The following is a 19,562-nucleotide window of genomic DNA, read 5'->3' as shown; positions in this document are numbered from 1 at the left end:
CTTAAACTAATGCAGCCCCTTGTTCCATGCAGATTTGTCTAAGCTAATACTGAGATATGTTAGATATTTTTGTATCCTGAACCAGCACTGCATCATCCTGCAGGATACCTCTTTGTTCTCTCTTCTCTAGTTTTTGGCAATCCGACCCTCTTCCAAAGGTGGATGGCAGAAAACGTAGCCTACGCGCTTGTTTCCACGGCTGTCAGTTTAGATTGCATTACTTTTTCCTAGCTAACAGTCTACTCCCAAGGACAGATAGCAGACAGACACTGTTTTAGTACCCAAAAAACACCAATAAGAAGGTAAAATGATTTTTTCCTTTTTGGGCTTTCCAATGCAATTAATGTTTCCTACTTGATTAGTTGTGTTCACGTGCCCTGTTGCGACGCTACGTAAGTCGATCAGCACGTTTGTTTATAGATTTAACATTTTTTGGGTCATGTCAAGGACCAGTACAGCTTTAGCATCGATAAAGAGGGAAAGACCCTTCTTCTTTTTGTGTCTGTTCTTCTTATACGCTGTTCTTCTTTCATCTTTTGTTTGTTCAACTCAAGTTGAGAGAGAAGGGTCTTAATGGAAAGCTAGTGGGCACATCTCTTGGGAGCAACCTTTGGACAGAACCAAAAAGAAGCCTAACCAAAACGTCATCTCTGCATACTCATACAGAACTGAAACAAGAGCATGGATGAGAGTCTTCTTGGATCAGAGACAAATACTAGTGGTGAATTAAAAGGGAGAGTGTGGTTGGAATCGAGAAAGCTATGGAGGATAGCGTTTCCTGCAATGGTAACAAAGTTGACATCATTCGGAATGTTTGTGATTACACAAGCATTTATTGGTCATCTTAGCAATGTTGAGCTTGCAGCTTATTCCCTCATACAAATCATTACAGTACGGTTTGCCTATGGAATTTTGGTAAGATTTATAGAATTATTGTCTCTAACATTAGGCCCTGAAAACTATAGTCTGAAACTCCAAAGGTATTCTGATCTGTCTTGTTTTTGATACGTATGTTGTAGTTGGGCATGTCTAGCGCACCTGAGACGCTATGCGGGCAAGCATTTGGAGCAAAGCAATGCCATATGATGGGAATTTACCTGCAACGATCATGGATTATTAACCTTGGTGCTCAAACCGTTATGCTGCCAATATTCATCTTTGCTTCACCACTCCTCAAATTACTTGGAGAAGAAGAAGATGTAGCGAATCAAGCAGGATATATTTCTGTATGGTTCATCCCCGTCCTCTATGCTTTTCTCTTTAATATAACCATCCAAAAGTACTTACAAGCACAGCTTAAGAACATGATTATCGGATGGCTTTCTGCTATATCGCTTGTACTTCATGTGCTCTTGTCATGGATCTTTGTGACCAAACTAAATTGGGGGATTCCTGGTGCAATGAGTTCAATGATTATTGCAAATTGGTTTGTGGTAATTGGAGAGTTTGCCTACATCTTTTGTGGTTGGTGTCCTGACACATGGAAAGGATTCACTTTAGCTTGCTTTACTGATCTATTTCCTGTGCTAAAGCTCTCCATATCCTCTGCATTGATGCTTTGGTAAATTAACTTGATTCAAAACCTTCTCATTGTGTATACATTTTTTTTGTTTTACAACTTTTTTAACACACCCCAATAACATTTTCCATCTGCTGCAGCTTAGAGTTATGGTATTATGCTGTTCTAGTCCTTCTGGCAGGACATATGAAAAATGCTACAACTGCAATTTCTGCATTTTCCATCTGGTAACAGTTAGTTTAATTTACAAAAGTGCATTTATATGTTTTTATTCAGAATTTTAAAACCCAAAAGTCTTAATGATCACTTACTTTGCAGTCTGAACATCATAGCTTGGGAATTTATGTTATGCCTTGGCTTCTTTGCTTCAGCAAGGTATGGCTTCATTAATCATATAATGAGTCTCCATAACATCTACCCTTATATGTTTGCCTGGTAGGCAGCACAAGCTGGAAGCCAAATTTCCTTCAAACTCATACATCACTGATTTTTCACTTTACAGCGTTCGGGTATCAAATGAATTGGGGAATGGAAATGCCAAAGCAGCAAAATTTTCCATGAAAGTAATCATAGTTACTTCGATCTGTATTGGACTGTTCTTCTGGGCTCTGTGCTTAATATTCGGTCATCAACTCGGCTTCCTGTTCACAAGTGATGAGAAAGTAGTAGAAACTGTATCAGGCCTCTCTGTCCTGCTTTCTTTCTCAGTTTTGCTCAACAGTGTTCAGTCAGTCTTATCAGGCAAAGCATAAAAACAGGACAATTTCAATTTGTATACCATGACCGAACCAAAAGTTCCATTCTCATATTAATCTTTGATGCAGGGGGAGCTGTAGGTGCAGGCAGGCAAAGTATAGTTGCATATGTTAACATTTGTTCCTATTATATCGTTGGCGTGCCATTGGGAGTTGTGCTTGGATATATTGCCCATTTGGAATTGAAGGTGACAAATCCTCTTTATCATTTGACCTTCAACAAAAGCATTATACATATTTTCCTTTCACTTCCATAGCTTTATCACTTGGGCTAAGTTCAAATCATTTTAGTTCTTTTTATCACTAAAACTACTTTCTTCATTGGATTTCATAGGGCTTATGGATTGGGATGATAATTGGTGTTGTGATACAAACGACCGTGCTTGGCTATATTACCTGGAGGACTAATTGGGAAGAACAGGTGAATAATTTTAGTAACAAATATAAACTTCTTATTATATGATTAGATTGAAAATCTCTGCATAAATTAATATTACTCCCCACAATATATACTCAGCACATTTACTCGCTTTGGTCAGTTTATTTGCAAAAATTCAGAACAGCCCAGCTTGAACCAAACTCAGCCTATGTAAATCGAACACCTCAATCTGGTTAAGAACTTAAAGCCCTGCAAATCTAACATCAACAAATACCATTTGCTTTCAGGTGAAGAGAGCATCAGAGCGACTCAATAAGTGGTTCTTGAGGTCTTCAGATGAATCTAATGGCAGTCCAGATCAAGAGAGATTGACTGAATGAACAGAAAACATGTTTTCTAGGTTTGGGGTGGGGGAAGGGGAAGGGGAAGGTGAAAGGGGTGTAACAAGCATCTCATGAAATGCCCACAAATACTATTTGTTGAAGCTTGATTTTTGGAATACAAATCTCAATATGCATATCATAGAGGATATGCAAATATCTAACCTACTTCACAAGTTACAACATTATGTAACTAAGAAGCAGAGTAGTCACTGCATTTATGAACTATACTTGATTTTCATAATGAATATATAATTTTCGTTGCTTTATTACAGTTCTTTGAAGGAAGAATATATGACAACAATTCTGTAAATGATGAAACATCTGTTTCAGATTACAAAACCATAGCTACCTTCTCAACAGATTGTATGCTGGTAAATCTTTCACACTAGAGACATCTTCAAGTGCAAGCTCACGCTCTAACTGTGTTCTTGTAGACTTCAGAACATCCTGGAAAGAGCAAACTAAGGTGAACTATGCAGAAATGACAACGACAATAATGAAAATCATAGATTTACAAATATAAAGATTAAGATACACCGGATAAAATCACTTGTTAGAATAGTTTACATTGAATTGCATGTATGAAGCCCGTTTCACAAGCCATTGGGCATCCATCATCTGAAAGGCCACACAATAAAGATTGTCGAATGCCATTTCATCTTCCCCAAGAAGCTCCAAAAATCGGATTCCAGCCACAGAAGATGGTTTTCCTGCAGGGAAAACATAATTACAGTATTAAAATTCAAAAATTAGCCAAACAGACAGCAGATAATTAATGGAATCTTTATTCAGCATAAGATACAACTAAAACATTTTTCCAGTCAGTAGAAGTGTTAATGCCATCGTTTGTGTAAGTAATGCCAGTAACACATCTCAGCCCCTGAAAGTGACCTTGCACTACAATGGGCATACACCATTCAATATCCAACCAGTTCTGAATTTCCGTTACCTGATTGCAGTTCCAACATCTGCACTAACATAAAAGAAATATTGATGCCAGCCACAGCAAATGGATATTCCCAATCAGCTCGGGCTCCATCTTGTTTGTGCAACAACCTCTGGAAAGATTCCTATTAAAATAAAGACCAAATCAGAGTTTGACTAACCATTGCTATAATTAATGTTGATGATAATAATTTTTTGGTACATATTAATAAAATATAATAAAGAAGAAATGATTTGTTATAAAAGGTAGATCAGTTCCCAAATGCTCCATATCATAGACAATAAAACTTAATCCAAGGTAAGGAAAAGGTAACAAACTGGATATTGCTTGGCAAAAAAGATGAGATTCTCCAAGGATATGAATCCTCCACCCCTTCAAATAGAATCGAAATAACATAAATAAGAATATATATATCAGGAAGAGAAAACCCAACCAAAACAACCAGTTTCAGGCAAAATCTTGCATACCGAAAATCTGTTGAAGGGTCTGGACCTTGCCAACCCATGTCCTTCCAAAGCTCTGATTTAAGAGATGGAAGCTCCCTATTAGGGTAAGCCAATCTCCATAACTGCTTAAGAGCATCCTGCAAGTCAAATGAAAACAAAAAATATATCATCAGCCCTAGTATAAATTGGCAAATTCTTCATCATGCACACTGTAATTTGTAGAAAAGAGTTAAAAAGTAAGGATTAACAAATACACAGGCATAATGATAATAGCGAAACCTACTTGATGCTCCAGCCGAGATCCATCAAAGGGGACTCCCAGTCTTTGCTGTAGATTTCTCAGCCTTTCTTCCTACAAGGGCACAAAATGAAACATCAAGACAACAACGATCACCAATAAAAAGTGAAACATAATGGTCAGTGACAGCAAGATCTGTGGCCCTTCTAAAAGACAAACAGCTGAATAACCTAAACACTAAAGAATTGTGACAATTTGCCTACTAAACTCTATTACTTCTAGGAATCAACTTCAAAACTCCAGTTACACTCAATATGAAGAACTTGCTTTCCTTTACTTCTTTTTTTATATCCAGCATCTGTCATGAACCTGTATTGAGGCACATCCTCGACTTTCCAGCCACTTCCTCTACAATGCAGCAGTAACTAGTGCTTCAAAAAATTGTAATAGCTAAAAGCAAACTCTCAAGCCGGCTCGAAGTATTAGGCCTAAAGGTCGATTTAGGTTTACAATAATCAACATTAACTAGATGATGCACCTGAGCATTTGGCTCATTGGTTGGTACATGATCCCTGCCTAAAGAACAGAGTTCAAATCCCCCTTCTCCCAATTAATTAAATAAAAAAAAGATTAACCATATGATACTTACTAAATTCTCTTTCTGCCACAATGACATTTTATCAATTTTCACATAATTAGATTTAATATTATGGAATTAGTATAGATACTCAAAACACGACATTTTGAGTCACAGATGCTTCCAGATCTTAATATAGAAACTGATAAAACCTTCCTTTTCAAAAGGCTTAAGAAACACATGGCTTTCCCTTGCCCATAAGGGAAAAAGATGACACAATGAAAAGAGAGGAGAAAAACCATATGTTGATTATCAGATCAGTGCCTCTGTTAAACCACCACACCACCACCACCACCCCCCCCCCCCCACAAAAAAAAAAAAAAAAAGTTCACTGAATTCCAGAAAAATACATTGAAAAAAATGCAAAGCAAATTATACCTGTAAAGGACTAAGAGCAGGCAAAAGAAGTTTCTGGCTTGGTCCATTTTGAATGTTAGAAGGTAGATGTAAAAGTTGTGCAATAAATGATCCAGATCCAAGGACAACGTTTGCTAGAAAAGAAAGATTGAACTATCAGTAAACGAAACTGCAATAAACTTCTCACCACTTACAAGACATGCCAAAGAACTCAAAGAACTTAATAAGTAATAAGCCATACAGCATTACTTTTGCAGCAGAAAGCCAAGTAATCAAGAAAACAGGCAATTCAATGTACATCAAACTTCTTTTCTAAAGCTTGTAAATTTATAATCAAAGAAATGATAACATTTTTTTCAGATAATGGCTTTCAAGAAACACTTATGTCATCCCATGAAAAAATGCCACCAATTGGGAACATTTTTAGTTCACATGAAGAACCAAACAAGGGAAAAACTAGAATAAATTGGTTCCAGAACATACTGGTTCCATTTCTTTACTCATATAACTGTTCACTGTTGCAGGTACACACTTCTCTTTCTACGATAAACACAATTATCCTCCATTATATACCAAATAATGCAAAGTTATAAAATCATGTGATGAGTAAACAGCACCAATGACCAAAACAGATTGTAATGGGGCATTTGTTTTTAATAAACTACATTTATAGATAGGGATCCATGCAACAGTGCCTTTTATCAGGTGAGTCTTGGTCACATGCATGTAAAATCTGAGGGAGCAGTCAGAAACTCATGCTAAAAGTTTCCCTAGCAGCATAAATATACTCAAATCTAGACTCTACCATAACCAAAATTATACGAATGGCAATCTAGTGCAACAATATACTCAACGGAGTAACTAGCCAGCTCAATGTTCTTACTTTCGAAGTTAGCAACCAGCAACCTAAGAATCAATAGAACAAAAGTCGATTGAAACTGCAATTATAGGCATTATAAACAATGAAACCATATATCTGCAACTAAAAAGCCACACCTATCCATTGAGCCCATTGCGCGATCAAGTTAGAGAACAAAAACGCCCAATGTAAATGTTCCTTCCTTTGCTCTTCATCCCAAATTTCCTCTAGCTTTTGCCCCTATAACATATCAAAGAAAGTAGATTTAACATTTGCAATACTCTTTCCCACGTTCGTGCAAAAGTATATTTAGTATAAACAATGATAAAATCACCTCAGAATGTCTCTCATTGTAATCATGATTTCCTAACAAAGGTTCATCTAAACCATCTAAGCCCGATGTCTCATAATTCTCATTCCTTCTGCCGTCAACATCCCCATGATGCAGCCGCCTTCTCAAGGCACCCGACCTCATTAATTACAGCTTAAAATTTGCACCCAATTCTTCTTAAACCCTAAAAGCATTTAAAAAAAAACCAACAACGTGAAAAATAAATATATCCATACCCTCAAACTGCTACAATAATAGATTAAACAAGCAAGTACCCAGAAATTCAATTAGTACTAAGAAAAGAAAAGTTGGCGTCAAAATTCTCTTCAAATTTTCAAATTAGCCACAAATTTGTACACAAAACTGCTAAAAAAAAGACAAAATTAAAAAAAAAAAACTAAAAAATAGTTAAACAAGCAACCATCAATTCAATTCATGAAAAAAAAATCCAATTTTGGCCGCAAAACTATACTGAAAAGTTCAAATTAGGTACAAATTTGTAACGAAAACTAATAAGATAAAATAAAATAAACAAAAACCCCCTGAAAAGCCCCCATTATCATTGTTTTTCAGAACAAAGAGAAAAACCCATTTGATAAATTCAAAAAATCAATATTGCAAAAAAAATGGAAACAGAGAGGAAAAAAGACAGACCGGAATGCTGAAGGGAGCTGCGGAGATCGAAATTGGAGGAAGGCTTAATGTGCAATTAGAGGAAACCCTCGAAGCTAAGCAAAGCACGTAAACTCCAAAATAAATAATAATAATAATAATAATAATAATAAGAGTTGAATGTTTTGTTTAGCAATTAAGAAAGCATTAAGAAAAATGGACAACAGGTTTCTGCGATTTTGAGTCCCCGATATTTTCTCTCCCGCCTGGATTGATTGATTTTATTATAATATTATTGGAGCTCGGCCGGGCAGAGGGAATTAAAGGGATTCCAAAATCCGATTTAATTAGGGTTAAGATACTAATCCTTCTTATTACGTAACGCTTAAGCAAAATTAGGGGCCCGAGAAGAAAATGAAAGTAATATGAGTTCTGTAACTGACCCGGAACCGGATATCCGGGTCTACAATTCAATACCCATTAAAAAAGTAATTGAAGAGTTAAAATTTTAGAGTGAGATGACGTCATAAAACTAATTATAATTCAAGGGTTAATTATTTGCATAACTTGAATTTTTAATGATAATCTTAATTTTCAATGATAATTATTAATTAGGTAAAAAACTAAAAAGATATTCCCACTAAAATAAAAATAATTTTGATTGCAAAAAAAATAACACCAGATTTTATTGTAGAAGAAAATGAATTTTGCTACCATATTAATTAGAATTAGAAACACTATTCATATTTTGAATTTAGATTTCAGTATAAACAAATACTACTCATATTCAGATTTTAGACCGCCCCGATAGGTCAAACGACACCGTCGGGAGAGAGATATTAATTGAATTAAAGTGGGAGACAAAATTAAAACTTTTTGCAGAACCTCGAGTAGTTACGTAACACTATCAAAATGGTGTTTTTATGGGATTTCACTGCCCCCAAGGGCAGTTCCTTGCTACTTTGGTACAAATCAACATACAGGTTACGATGGTTGAGCTATCATGTAGCAGTACTAAACAAAAGTTGCACAGCAAATGGGTCAAGGGAGAGAGGATGATGAGGGCATGTCAAGCTCCGATTTTAAGTCTAAGACAACATATGCCTAAATATTCTCTACTAATTTACATTATACATGGCCACTCTCAGCCTTCATGATTTCAAGGTTATGGCTCACAATGTTGATGTACGGTGGTGGTGGTGGTGGTATCGGTCAATGGCTTTGCCCTACAATCCAATACCAGGTGCCCTTTTCATGACCCTGTAGTATCATATGATTTTTCAAGCAAAACCAGCTCACTGTCGAGGTACAGGTGGTGTTGACTGAGGATTTTGCCCATAAAACCCAATCCCTGGTGGCCGGTAAAATCCTCCAGTGGCTGGCTGCTGCTGAGGCTGTGATTGTGGCTGCTGCAAAGACTGAGACTGCAGCTGCTGCAGAGGCTGAGAAGAGGGCCTAGCTAAACTCATTGCTATATGTGGGGGAAGAGGAGGTGGAGGTGGCAGTGTGTTTGCTCCATAACCATAAGGCATTACCCCTACCATCATACCAGTTGATTGAACATATTGACTTGCTGGTGGATTTGCAGGAGATAGAGGAGGGGGTGGGGGAGGAGGAGCAGAAGCAAATGGAGCTTGGATCTGGTTGCCTTGGGACATCGGTTGCACGCTAGTTGATGGTGCAAGTGGCATGTTGGTCATTGCTTGCTGCTGTAGTGGGCTAAAATAAGCCGTGCTGCTTACGTCTGAGTTGCTTGCATCCGATACAGGCATTGGTTTCTCAAGTTTGGGACGCTTTTCTGGAGGAAACATTGATAATCCTGATGTGAACCCACCAGATTTTAAGCTGCCATTCATAGAAGCAGCTTCTTCTGCAACAAGGGATGAAAGCACAGAGGTAAGCATCTGAGCAGAAGATGTTGAAGCAGCAAGCTTAGCAGCAACAGCAGCAGCAGCTGCTTTCTTGTTATCTTCTTCAGTTGTCATTGAAGGTGCAAAGGAAAGCACAGGTTGTGCATGATGAGGATGAGGTGGAGTGCCAGTTGGCTGAGCTGAAGGAAGGTTCTGTTCCACCACTATTGCACCCTCTGCTGTTGAAATAGTTGTCGCACTTAGATGGCCAGGCACAGTGGGTAAAGTTAGCCTCTTCCTTACATTGCTTGCTTGCTCAATCTGACCACGAGCAACCTGCAGAAACATCAATAGTTCCACTTCATCTTGGAAAAAGTAGCAAATGTTTCACAACTTGCATTTATATCAAACAAAAGGACAATCAAACAGTATAAGGATACTATGACTATAATAAACAATAACCACAACTGATCTCTGATATCAAATAATCATGTCTGAAATATAAACTCCATTTCCAATATATTTTAGGCAAATGCCCACAAATTTGCATAGCATCAGCATAGGTCCAACCTAGTGACTCTATGATACAATTACACCCAATATCCTCACATGGGAAAGTGACAGGCCCTTTGGTTCTACCCATTAGAGGAGGTATCAAAGCAGTGCTAAATTATCCCCATTTGTTAATCCAACACCATAATACGCCTAGTATCCCTAAATGTAAAGGTTGCCTTTTGATAAAACAATTGTCTCTATATGTCAGATGGAAGCTTAAGGGATGATAAATCTCACATAAATTAAGTTTGGCGTTTCCTAGGACCTTGTATTCAAGAGGGCTTCTCCACCAAATGTGACTTGGTTTTAGGTAGAATGCCTTACGCCAAACTCCATCAATCATGTACGCATGATATGAATTTCTACTAAGTTTTATTCCCTACTTACAACAGAAAATGTTTCCCAATTGTTACTAAGACACCAGTCAATATTGAGATTCCTTCCAACATAAATACATATGTCACAATTGCAAAAGAACTTTTTCTTTTTAAAAGGATCTAAACAGACAAAAGCCTGCAAATTTACGAAGTTTATAAGCTGCAAAACATCAACTAAAAAAATTAATTAGGAAGACAGCAATTCTTACTTGCAGCTGACTATGAATAAGCTCCAGCTTTGATTCCTGAAAAACTTTAAACTAGTGAGTGCTCAACAAGGACAAATGATTCCAAACTGTGATTGCCAACTCAAGAACACGTGATAGTAATGAAATCATACCTGTTCCTGAAGTGCTTCTTTAAGTTGAAAAATCAGGGTAGCCCTAATCGTTTCTACATTTTCAAGTTGTTCAATGCATTGCTGGAGCGCAATTTCTTGCTGCTGTAGCTCATCCAGCAATGCAGATCCATTCTGATTCCCTAACCGAAATCAAACATATACACTTAGAGTTGTTACACACACAGTAACTCCAAATTAAAAGCAAGTTATTTTAATAAAACAGTAGTTCAGTTTACCAAAATAAATAGTCAGCAGTTTACAAACCTCAACCAAGAGATCCCATGAAATTGCTTTGAAACACACATTTAAAACAAAATTCCTAAGAAAAAAAAGGTTCAAATATATGTTCTACTTCATCACTTCTTAATTGAAGAATCAATTGATTAGAGGGAGCACTATCTGGATCAGCTGCACCAGAGACACTAAATACACTACAAGCATATTAGAACAACAGAAAAATAGAGAATTACAGTTCATTTGATTGAAGAGAAACTTTCTCTATTAAAATACATGAACCAAAATCAACCATAAGAACAGCCGGTAAGTATCAAATTTCTTTTACCACTTCATTGCAGATTCAATGTGTTTACCTTAAGTCCTTAAAAATTTGCATAACTTATTCATATTTTAGAAGACGGACCCGTCCCAGGTCTTGATTATACATCCCAAATCATGTAAGTTATTTCTCTAGGAGTTTGATTTTGTATGTATGCATTGGCTGGATTGATTTGGATCAATCCACGAGTATTACGCATTGTAATCTCAACTAAGGCAACCATAAACAAGCATAAAGTGTAGAGAGAAATAAATGCTCACAACCCTAGAAAGCTAATTATATGACTCTTGAAAAGCTTACCTCAACTACTTAATATCAATTCTTTTGATGTTCCATTCTCCAATCCATCAGGGTAAAACACAGGCACAATCCCACAAATGATCAAATACAATCCCACTAGGACCAGTGACAGACATTCTCCTAGGACAATATATCTTAAAATCAAAAGAAGCTAACAACTAATAGCAAACACTTAGAGTCAGACCAAGTACCACTGCTTGAAGCCTTAAGTGGCCTCAAGGGTTTTAACTGCACTGGCATTTTAAAAGAGAGAAATGTTTTGATATATATGAGAGAAGTTAAGAGCACAATCAGCCAGATAAGAAATATATCTATATAAGAGAAGAAGCAGCCAAAATTATGCTGTTTAACTTTTGACATTTATATGTCAATAATTTAGAACAGCATAAAGGGCTCAGTCTACTGATTTCTACCTGAGAAATTATGAAACTTACAGGTCCTAAGTAGGGTCTTAGACTTGATTGGATATGTTCTGGTTCCAATATTTGGAACTAAAAAGAAATAACAAAAAAATAGACTCAATGAGTAGGAAACTGTGAAGTAGTCTCCTGTCGAAATAATTTATGACCGACTGGTGAACTCAGTTTGAAAGCTTAACAATGTCAAAAATTCACCCTGCCAAGAAACCTCTGTTCAAGGATTAGAATCCAAGATAAATTTTTGGGCCGATGAATATATTTCTATTTTCATAAATCTAAAATAACAAGTACTTGACAGACACAATCATAATTACTCAACATTGTTTTCTAGTTCTACAGATGCAGCATCTCTTTTTAATAGTGAATAAATTTTGATAAAGATTACACTCAAAAAAATTTCATTAGAACACTTAAGCACAGCTCTATGTCAAAACTAGCATTAATCGAGACACACAAACACATCTATACAGAGAGAGGAAGAGAAAGGAAGAGACAGGGTACATCTCTTTTTATTGGTGAATAAAACTTTAATGAAATGTAAGCATACAACATTAAATCCCATAGCAGAACTGATACCTTGAGCTAAACTACTTTCAACATCTTCCCCAATTTTATGCAACTGGTGTACAGCAGCATTACACTTGTTTAAAGCAATGTCCTCGTTTTGATTGTCCTCAAGTACAGATTGATATGCAGTTAGTATCTTTTCTGGAAGACCTCCAACAGCCAATTTCTGAAGGTAAGATGACCAATAAAGAAAAAAAACATATACAAAATCACAAATGAACAAGCCAAGAAAATGTCTAAAGTCATAAAAGAATACAAACAAAATGGCTAGAATCAAATACATAGATCCAAAGGAGAAAGGAGAATTGAATAGATAAATTCTTACAATTCTCACTGCATGAGCATCCCTTTTGACTATCTTGATAGGATTTGAGCTTTTTCCATTGTTCACTGATAAAGGGGGAGGAGGAGGGGGAGGATTCTTACCAAGCATTTCATCTTTAAGATTCTGCCCTCGAGAACCAAAAACTTTCCTTTCTTCCCATATGTCAACCTAAACATTTATCCCCAACCCCCACCCCCCACCACAAAAAAAAAAAAGAGGGGAAAAAAAGGAAAAAGTACTTGTTAATTGATAGGACCAGTGTAAGAACAATCAATTAAACAGCATGAACACTACAATAATTTTTTGGTAAACAAAGAATAATCTACTAAAACACACCCAGGAGATGCCATCCCAAGTACAAATATCCACAAAAGAATAAGCATCGTATACTTCTGTAAGTTGCAGGCTATGAAACCAAAAATACTATATGAAAACAATGTACCTAAAAGCTTTGATAAGGGCAACTCTTCCCCATCAATAGATGTAATGTGACAATACTCACTTATAAATGATAATCATAACAACAATAGAGTAAAATAATAAAAACCCAACAAACTATTGCACAATCGAGGTTCCCAAATTTTTTTTGTGTTTCTACATATTGAGTATTGGTGTAGCGCTATACAATTTAACACTACCATTTAAGGACAGAGGAAAATAAGATAGGCAACAATGAGTAATACCAAGAATCAGAAACAAAATTATGACAACAGTTCTACAAGAACCCCAAACTCATTATCATCAAATCAGAAAGAGAGAGAGAGAGAAAGAGAGTATACTCTGTATTTGTTTCCAAGAAAACATTCTACATTCAAATCCTACTTTGGGTGGAATTAATCAGCATTAGACATACAACTTTTTGACTAACTGCATTTAGGCTAAAAATCCATCATCTAACATCTAATTGCACATATCTAAAATTTATTACATTTATAACCAAATAAGGCCACTTCGAAGCAAAAGAAAACAACATGCAAGAATGACACTAAGTTACCAGAGCCAGATTGAGTATTATGTAAACGGATTCAACATGAAAGAGCACTAGACAATTGCAGATGCATATGCATTCATAGCAATACATCATGCGTCAAGAGAGAGAGAGATATGAAGAGAGCTGAATTAACCAAAAGTAACAATGTTTGACATACAAGCCTAAATTCTTGCAAATTGATGGAAGCAACCATAAAAAATGTTAACATAGCATCGGACCAGTACTCAAAACCTGAAGTAGCAAATCAATTTGACACAAACAACAGAAAGAAGACCGCTCAAAATTGAATAACTTACCAATCTGGTTACTGCTTTCTTTCCATACTCATCACCATTTTCATACACATGTTTGAGAGCTCCAGGAAGTACTTTCCAGAATTCGTTCACAAATTCACTTCCCTTTCGCCTGCTATTTTGCAGAATGTCATTAGCCAAATACAGAAAAGAAACACGCTGTTCTTTCTGGGAAGAGTTAAACAATTTGTCCCATGTTTCAACAATCTGTTTTGCCTTCTTCCGGTGAGTAATACACCATCTAGACAACGCTGAAGCAATGTTAAGGAAATCCACGCTAACATCAATTCCTGGAGGTATAGAGATAGTGCTACTTTTTTGTGCAAAAGAAGTCATCCAAGAACCATTCTTTCTCACTGTAAATTATCCATTTGGTGAAAAAATTATGTTGAGAGAATTTCACACTGCAGATAGATTTAATATATGCCAAATATAACTACTCAAAATATCTACCACTTGAATGAAAAATATTTTGTCAAAAAATTTTGAAGCATCAATCAACTTCAAAATATTACATTACTACATATAGGGCCACTACACTATGTACGCAGAATATCCAATTACATCACATTAAATTGAAGGCAAAACAAAGAGCAGACTCAAACTTATTCAAAAATCACCAATAATGTCAATAGCAGGTCCTCAGCAAAACAAACAGCCAATAACATCAGAATCACCAAGAAATTCCAAGAGCACTCATCTAAAGGCCTCTAGGCATCATGGTTAGATCACACATCTTAAAGGAAAATTAGTAGCAGCTGACAATTTACATCAACTCATTCTCCTTTCAATTTTAACACACGTTAAGAACTTAACAAAGTAATACTCCGAATCCCACAAGAAATTAAGCTTAAGAAAATATAAGACAACATAAATTCACAATCAAACCCCTCTTGGACCAAGAACAAAAAGGCCAAACAAGATTAATTACATTGTGTAAGTCCTACAAACCACAGTAAAAACAATGTCCCCAAAGCAAAACTCATAAAATAAATACCTTATAGACTAAACCTTAAAAAAACTACATACCAAGCAATCTAACACATTTCTAATCTAATGCAAAATAACATAAAAATAATAATGAAAAGAAACAACTGTTTTTCCAATTATCAATGTGCTGGTTTGAGAAAGATAATGTGCCAAACCAAGATTAATTTGAGATTATTTCCAAAAAATAATTTCATCAAGTTAGAACGAAGTCAAACAGGTAAGTTGTTACAGGAAGAAACCAATGTAGTCCACTGCATATATTTCAAGGAAGATGACTGTTGGAAACGAAACAAGCACAGGGCACCTACTTCATGCCATCCACTCAATCTAAGTCATACTTAAAAGTGATTAACCAGTGGAAAACAAAAGACCACCAATGAAGCAATTGATAGCCATCTAAATTAGACAGCCTGAGGTGCAAAGAAAAACAGCTAAAAGCAGCATAAATATGTAAAGCATTAGCACTGAAGAAAGAATCACAAGAAAAATGTGCATGATTAACTAAGGAAAAAATCCCTGAAAATTGCACATGGTTAAGAGAACAAGATTAACAAAAGTGTCAAGAAATAAAGCCGACTAGGCGAGAGATAGAAGTTAGTAAAAAAAAAAAAAACTTTAAAATGTAGAAAGCAAAATGCTGAAATACAACCAGAACAAGCAATTACAAAAATTTAATAGGTTATGATGATTATGTGCAAAAGTTTCTATACAGAACAGCTGCTGCAGTCGCAACATACAAGATTCATGCATAGCAAACACACAAAGTAAGAAAATAACAAAAACATGTTGTACATATGAGGGATATCATGACATGATAAATCTAAAAGCATCACATCAGCTTACAGCCCATAATTGAAGAAAACATACACAGGGTACTTCATGTGGCAAAAAGATATAAGATATATTCTCAATCAAATCTACAAGTTATACGCTTATACAGTTTGAGAAATACTTATCTGAAAGAAAACAAGATCAACAAACAATTTTCTCCTTCAATTATGAACTTTAGAATTACACTAGAATCCTATAATCAGAGCGTTACTGTATTTATATAGCACAAATGGAAACAAGAAATTATCCACCATCACTTTCTATTAATAGAAACCTTCAAATAAGTTGAAACTGTAGGATACATTCAATGCTTTGTTGTGAATTGTTGAGTTTTGACAGCTTCTCAGTTAGTATCTGTCCATCAAAAGTATCACTGCTCATCTTGCTGCTTAACAAGCTTTTACATAGCCTGCAGCAAACCCTTTTAGTCATTATAATTTGGAAGGGAGGGAACAAGGTAACAGAGAAAACTATATTAAAAAGGGAAAAAAAAGTACAATTATCATTATACTGAAGAGATCTTTCTATCAGTCCAGAATGCATAAAACAAAAAATTCTTTACATTTCGTGGAAATTTTGATGCAAGAGGAAAAATTAACATTTTGTTTAGAGAAATAAAAGTATGAGATATTTCTCTGATGACTCAGGCCAAATCTTTCTCCAACATTTTACATCACTTAAATTTGCCACCTCATTCTTACATTATAAAATCTCAGGATCCAGCAAAATAGCTATCAACTCTCTGCCAAATAAATGACAAGAAGGCCTAAGATCCACATAATTGGGTTTGCCATAGGCTTTCAGTCCAACCAATAAATTCTAGTAAAAGCCCATACCTCAAGCATTCACAGTCCATACACATCATGCCATTTTAGTTAAATAGCAACTCCGGCTGCATCAAAACAACCATTCTAATTTTTCTTAGTGGCAATCACCATGGCTATAATTGTGAATTACTCATCTGGTAGCCCCATAATGCAAGTCTAGCATTTCAAGAACAACTTTTGTTCTTAATTTATGATTTCCTTCATTACACTTGACCATGGTACATATATATCCTCATTTCAAGCATATTAAACTTTTTATTGCATTTTACCATGCTTTAGCTTTACTGACAGCAAATCATAGAATTCACCATGAATGATATGCCCACGGACATCTGAGGTAACAACAATAATGTTACTTTCTTGATAGCACACGCCAATAGCTTGGTTGCACAAAATTCATCTTCTTACAAAGCCAAAAGATAGGTCATAGGCTTTTCATCAAGGAAATTTTTTTGTCCAAGGGAAAGTGTATTTAGTAGTTGTCCGGTCGTTATAATCATTTATCAGTTAAATGTCAGGCAGTATTTTGGTTTGCTAGTATGCGCCTTAGTCATGGTCCATTGGGTCTTATTTTATGCTTAGTTCCTACATATGGAATTTAGTTTACATCAGTTGAGTTCTATTCCTGAGCATAATGGTTTTAGAAATCCTAATCCAAGTAGGACAAGTGATGATTTGCCTATATATCTCTTTGTATTGCCAATCTTGGTAAAAAATTTTAAAATTTTTAAAAAGATTCAGTTATTGATAATTCTCAGAAATCTTGTGATTCGAGTTTTCCCTCCCTCCCTTTCTTCCCTCTTGCTACAGTACTGTTTAGTTACTACCCTTTTTTGCAACCTAACCACATTCCTCCTTTTGTGACTTTGGAAACCTTATTCTTGCCTCATATTTTCATATCAATTCCCGCCAGCAAAACCTCTCAATTCACAAATTAAAGTTTCATCTTTCTCTTGAGATAAAATCTCAACTAATCCAATCCCCTCATTGATTTCCAAACCCTAACCTTATTCCTACCACGGCAAGAAACCCTAAAATCCTTAATTCTCCCAGTCCCAACCCACCATAATATAAACCTCAAGTGGGAAAACTTCCCCAATTCTGCCATAGACTATTTTCAAGAGTCTCAAAGAAATTTATTTTCACAACCATGGTACACCAAGACTTTTTATAGCACAGCAACTCAAAATTTTCCAAAAATGAAATTTCCACAATTATTGTTGCCTTCTTTTTCCTCTATCTTCAAGCTTTGATTAGTTTACACTCCCCTCTAAATCCCATGCAGACCACGTAATCAGACTCATAAATCAGTGGTGACCAAGTGGAGGCAGTTAAAAATAAATTTTTCAACGACAGCTTTCATTTTCTCCATAAAGCTAATAAGCTAAGGCCTCCTCTAATTACAAAGCGCACTCCGTAAAGTCTATTGATTGCTCTAACGAATTTCCTCTACTGTTCAACAAAATTCACAAAAATCTCTATAACTATAAATCTTTTTGCTTATAAGAATAAAAAAGGAAACTTCTCATTAAAACTAACTAAACAGAGTAAAATTTAAATTATTTAATTTCACAAATTACATATATAAATTAATTAAATTAAAACTAACCCAAATTTAAAAAAAAAAAATCTCAACTGCGCCTAATATCAAAATTCTTAACAGAGCAGACGTCAGTTTCCAAAATTTCAAATTTTCAATTCCATTCCTACTTAAGTTCTTAGCAACCAAACAAAAAACCTAGGGTTTCGAAACCGCCAAAAAATCCAACTAAGATTCCAAAACAGAACGAAAATAACAAAGAAGAAGTCAATTACGAAAATAAAGAAAGAACGAACCTGAGATTTCTTGGAGAAGTGGAAAATTTTGGGACTTCGTTTAGAGAGAGAACAATTAGTAAAGAGAGAGAGAAAAACCCTAGAGATTTTGAAAGAAGAAGAAGAAGAAGCCTTTTGATTCTCTTTTTTTTAATTCGCAAGAGAGCAAATGAGGAGAGAGAGAGAGAGATGAGGAAACATGCCGTAGAGAGAGCCTCCCTTTCTTTTTTTTTTTTTTGGGAAAATATTAATTAAAAAAATTAAGAATATTAGGGAGGTTACGTGGAATGATCAAGACCGTAGATTTAGAGTTTCTTTTTTTTCCTTTTATATCTTTTCCCCAGTCGAAGAAGTGAAGTGCTGAAATCAGCTTAACACGAGTGAGAGTGAGTGTACTGGCGTAGTGTCCCAAAAATACTTCAAATTATAGATAAATATATGGACGGATATTAAAAAATGGATAAACATTAAATAAAATTAAAAAATGGTAATTTATAAAGATTATTGCAAATTTGAAATGAATTTTCCTTATATTCTTATTCCTGTATTTATACATATTTTAGAGTTGTAAATATACAACATACTAAAATGCTACACATAATTTTAGTAAATATTTATATTGTTGAACCTATGAATACTCAAAATTAATATATTATAATATAATTTACATAATATTTTCAAAAAATTTTAAATTATTTATAAAAATTTAAATAAAATTTTATTCTTTTATTATATTTAATCAAATTCTTATATTTTTATTTTATATCAAATAAGTTTTTATAATTAATGATTAACTTAATTAATATATCCCTTTTTATTATATGTAAGGTAACACTGATGTAGCCTATGACATGAAATGTAGTATTTGATGTAACATGATGACATGAAATGTGACATTTTTTATTGTTCACATTAACCTTATAAAATGACAAGTAATATTTTATTAATGATAATTAATCGATCATTAATTATAAAAATTTATACAATCTAAAATAAAAATATAGAAACTTAATTAAATGTAATAAAAAACTTTTTAAAATTTTCTTAAACAATTTAGAAGTTTT

General features: G+C 35.0%; 3 protein-coding genes across 3 annotated transcripts; 1 reads left to right on the top strand and 2 right to left on the bottom strand.

Moving 5' to 3' along the window:
- Nucleotides 1-328: 328 nt before the first annotated feature.
- LOC18599746 (protein DETOXIFICATION 24-like) lies at nt 329-3,302 on the top strand. Its single transcript, XM_007029839.3, has 8 exons — nt 329-915; nt 1,020-1,561; nt 1,660-1,746; nt 1,838-1,894; nt 2,022-2,260; nt 2,344-2,462; nt 2,609-2,695; nt 2,941-3,302. Exons 1-8 carry the CDS (start codon nt 682-684, stop codon nt 3,031-3,033), a joined length of 1,458 nt encoding a protein of 485 aa, XP_007029901.1. The 5' UTR covers nt 329-681; the 3' UTR covers nt 3,034-3,302.
- LOC18599745 (ELMO/CED-12 family protein) lies at nt 3,251-7,791 on the bottom strand. Its single transcript, XM_007029836.3, has 10 exons — nt 7,505-7,791; nt 6,854-7,034; nt 6,657-6,759; nt 5,682-5,794; nt 4,712-4,780; nt 4,450-4,565; nt 4,300-4,354; nt 3,986-4,106; nt 3,604-3,746; nt 3,251-3,483 (listed from the first exon to the last, which is right to left on the bottom strand). The coding sequence occupies exons 2-10, from the start codon at nt 6,992-6,994 to the stop codon at nt 3,382-3,384; spliced, it is 963 nt and encodes a 320-aa protein (XP_007029898.3). The 5' UTR covers nt 6,995-7,034; nt 7,505-7,791; the 3' UTR covers nt 3,251-3,381.
- A 544-nt stretch (nt 7,792-8,335) lies between these two features.
- Nucleotides 8,336-18,659, bottom strand: LOC18599744 (uncharacterized). Its single transcript, XM_007029835.3, has 8 exons — nt 18,520-18,659; nt 16,159-16,265; nt 14,039-14,286; nt 12,752-12,919; nt 12,436-12,592; nt 10,585-10,724; nt 10,454-10,489; nt 8,336-9,648 (listed from the first exon to the last, which is right to left on the bottom strand). Exons 2-8 carry the CDS (start codon nt 16,235-16,237, stop codon nt 8,758-8,760), a joined length of 1,719 nt encoding a protein of 572 aa, XP_007029897.2. The 5' UTR covers nt 16,238-16,265; nt 18,520-18,659; the 3' UTR covers nt 8,336-8,757.
- Nucleotides 18,660-19,562: the final 903 nt, after the last annotated feature.

Source organism: Theobroma cacao, chromosome 5 (genome assembly GCF_053813885.1).
Source record: "Theobroma cacao isolate CCN51 chromosome 5, ASM5381388v1, whole genome shotgun sequence".
In the NCBI taxonomy this organism is placed as follows: Eukaryota; Viridiplantae; Streptophyta; class Magnoliopsida; order Malvales; family Malvaceae; genus Theobroma; species Theobroma cacao.
Note: the sequence above shows the minus strand (reverse complement) of the source record. Positions and strands in the feature narration are given on the sequence as shown.

Bases quoted from the DNA above. Each gene is read 5' to 3' on its own strand.
- LOC18599745 (XM_007029836.3), bottom strand. From the start codon at position 6,994: ATGAGGTCGGGTGCCTTGAGAAGGCGGCTGCATCATGGGGATGTTGAC. The intron at 4,355-4,449 runs GTATGCAAGATT...TTCTATTTGAAG, and splicing joins GACCCTTCAACAGATTTTCG to GGGTGGAGGATTCATATCCT. The intron at 4,107-4,299 runs GTTTGTTACCTT...TTATTTTAATAG, and splicing joins TTTTTGCCAAGCAATATCCA to GAATCTTTCCAGAGGTTGTT.
- LOC18599746 (XM_007029839.3), top strand. From the start codon at position 682: ATGGATGAGAGTCTTCTTGGATCAGAGACAAATACTAGTGGTGAATTA. The intron at 1,895-2,021 runs GTATGGCTTCAT...TTCACTTTACAG, and splicing joins GGCTTCTTTGCTTCAGCAAG to CGTTCGGGTATCAAATGAAT. The intron at 2,463-2,608 runs GTGACAAATCCT...TGGATTTCATAG, and splicing joins TTGCCCATTTGGAATTGAAG to GGCTTATGGATTGGGATGAT.
- LOC18599744 (XM_007029835.3), bottom strand. From the start codon at position 16,237: ATGAGCAGTGATACTTTTGATGGACAGATACTAACTGAGAAGCTGTCA. The intron at 14,287-16,158 runs GTATCCTACAGT...ACATTGCTTCAG, and splicing joins TTCACAACAAAGCATTGAAT to CGTTGTCTAGATGGTGTATT. The intron at 9,649-10,453 runs GTAAGAATTGCT...ATGTTTCTGCAG, and splicing joins TTATTCATAGTCAGCTGCAA to GTTGCTCGTGGTCAGATTGA.